The sequence below is a fragment of the Cynoglossus semilaevis genome, chromosome 7 (genome assembly GCF_000523025.1).
Source record: "Cynoglossus semilaevis isolate Cse_v1.0 chromosome 7, Cse_v1.0, whole genome shotgun sequence".
Taxonomy (NCBI): Eukaryota; Metazoa; Chordata; class Actinopteri; order Pleuronectiformes; family Cynoglossidae; genus Cynoglossus; species Cynoglossus semilaevis.
The window spans coordinates 13584075-13586581 of record NC_024313.1 but is presented as its reverse complement, the minus strand read 5'-3'; the positions used below and the strand labels follow the sequence as shown (position 1 = coordinate 13586581).

At 50.7% G+C, this 2507-nt stretch overlaps 1 protein-coding gene across 1 annotated transcript in view; it reads left to right on the top strand.

Annotated features, from left to right (window-relative positions):
- The window catches only part of nmbr (neuromedin B receptor), a 3761-nt gene extending 1261 nt beyond the window's left edge, over window positions 1-2500 (top strand). Inside the window, 4 exon segments of the mRNA XM_008313701.3 lie at window positions 325-478; window positions 608-823; window positions 1622-1860; window positions 1968-2500. Coding sequence (XP_008311923.1) covers window positions 325-478; window positions 608-823; window positions 1622-1860; window positions 1968-2121 — 763 coding nt within the window. The 3' untranslated portion in view covers window positions 2122-2500.
- The last annotated feature ends 7 nt before the right edge of the window (window positions 2501-2507 follow it).

Genomic DNA, 2507 nt, shown 5'->3' with positions numbered 1-2507 from the left:
CTCCTCTCATTATGGGTCAGAAGACAAGTCGTTCTCCTCAAACTGACCTTCTCTGACTGAGGTCAAGAGGATGAAGACAGGAGTGCTCTTTCCTCCCCTCCTCCCCCTCCTCCCCCCCCACTGCAGCAGCAGTCAGTAGTGACAGTCTACGTGGTGGTCACTGTTCTGACTGTTCCTGTCTGTCAGCAGTGACACCTACAGGCAGAACATGTTGAATTGTTTTATCCAAGCACCATCAGGAAGGTAGCGCAGCACAGCAATTACCTACTTTATGGTCCAACCATGTTTATCGATCTCATCAGAGACTCTTGACCTTTTCAAGAGAGTTGTAACACACTTTATGGACACATGACCCCCCCCCCCCCCCCCGACGTCCAGCGCTGTCTTCTGGACCGGTGTGAAGACCACCTTCATCTGGCTGCTGTCTGCTCTGCTGGCTGTACCAGAGGCCGTCTTCTCACAGGTTGTCCCCATGCAGGTGAGACACATGACCCCCCCCCCCAACACTCACCTGGTGTTCATGTGATGTGCTCATTAGCAGTGACCAGCAGGGGGCAGGTTACCTTCTGTCACTGTCCAATCAGCTCGTGTCCTCTTCTCCCTCCAGGGTCACAGGAACCAGTCCAACCTGACCTTTGACAACTGTGTCCCATATCCCTCGTCAGACCAGGTTCACCCCAAGATCCACTCCGTGCTGATCTTCCTGGTCTACTTCCTGGTTCCTCTCTCCATCATCTCCGTCTACTATTACCACATCGCCTGTACGCTGGTCCGGAGCGCTCACGATATTCCAGGAGAAGTCAGTCAGCACAGCAGGAAGCAGGTGACCTGGCCCTGGTACTGAAGGTCTGGACCCTGGTGGTCTGGACCCTGGTGGTCTGGACCCTGGTGGTCTGGACCCTGGTGGTCTGGACCCTGGTGGTCTGGACCCTGGTGGTCTGGACCCTGGTCACTTCCTTTCCTGTTCCCACTCCTGGAACATGAAGCGCTCAGACGTGTGATGTGTTCACTGACCGTAGGACATGTTGAGTTTAGAAGAAACACACTTGACATTTTCATCCGACATTTAAAGCTCATTCCTAAGAAACAAGGTGGACGTCCTGAGACCAGGTCAACACCAGGGTCGGGGTCCCACCGCTGCCCAGAAGCTTTCAGACCCAGCCCTGAGGTCAAGGCTTTAAAAGCTCTGACCTTTAGACTCGTGTCCCAGTGGGATTCAAAAACCAGGGGAGAAAAACACTCACTTTCATCTGGATTCTACGGTGATGCTATGCTAACCGTACAGCTGGTTGGCTGCTTCACTTTTCTGTTGTTATGTCAACTGTTAGCTGTTAGCTGGAGCTTCATTTAGCTAATTGTTAGCTATAACGGTAGATGTTTACGACATAACCTTAGAATAACAGCTAACAACAAATAAGCCACATGCTAACCTTTGACTTTAGTTTTAAGCTAACAAAACACAACTAGTCACTTATGCTAATGCTACGATAGTTTCGCCGCAGAACATTTAATTAAATAAACATTTAACATTTAATTGACTTTATATATAACACCTTGGTTTGATGCTAACGGTACCTTAATCTCATGCTAACAACTTCTAACGATACCCTCCCGTGCTCAGATGGAGACCAGGAAGCGTCTGGCTAAGATCGTTCTGGTCTTCGTGGGACTGTTCGCCCTCTGCTGGTTCCCGAACCACGTGCTCTACATGTACCGCTCCTTTCACCACCAGCAGTTGGACGTGTCTGTGACTCACCTGGTCATCACGCTGGTGGCCCGCGTCCTCAGCTTTTCCTCGTCCTGTGTCAACCCGTTCGCCCTTTACCTGCTGAGCGAAAGTTTCCGCCGACACTTCAACAGGTGACCGTCGGTACCAGTCACGTGGCACCAGCGCCGACACGTCTGAAACCAGATGCTAAACTCGTGTTGCTCTTTCTTGTCTTCCTGGTTTTCATGGTCCTCCTCAGTCAACTGCGGTGTCACTCACGTCGGACCCCGGAACGTCAGGTGAGCTACATCAACAGCACCACCCACATCCGCCTCGCCTCCATCAGGAAGACCACGCCCACCGCAGCAGCTGCAGCCAATGAACACTCAGAGAGACTGGAAGTGGCTCCATGAACCAGGACCAGAAACACCTGGTACCGGCACCGAAGACCAGGGTCCTACGGTCCAGACCGTGTGATGGTGTGTGTGTGTGTGTGTGTGTGTGTGTGTGTGTGTTTGTTTCTTCTTTCAGTTAAAGTGGTTGGTGTGATTTTCTTTGATCCAGATTCAGTTCCGATCATGTGAACCCTTTGATGCTAACTCAGCTCGTCAAGCTAGTTGTGATCGTTTGATGTAAAGATAAATAAATATTTTCATTCAAAAACATTTTTGACTGTTTTTATTTACAGAAAACTGTTTATGATCAGTGGCGCTTTGACCCAGAGCCAACGTCTCTGTCGTTGGTGTGAAACCCCAGGGTTCACCTCCTGGGCAAGATGGAATCACCACCACAGGAAGGG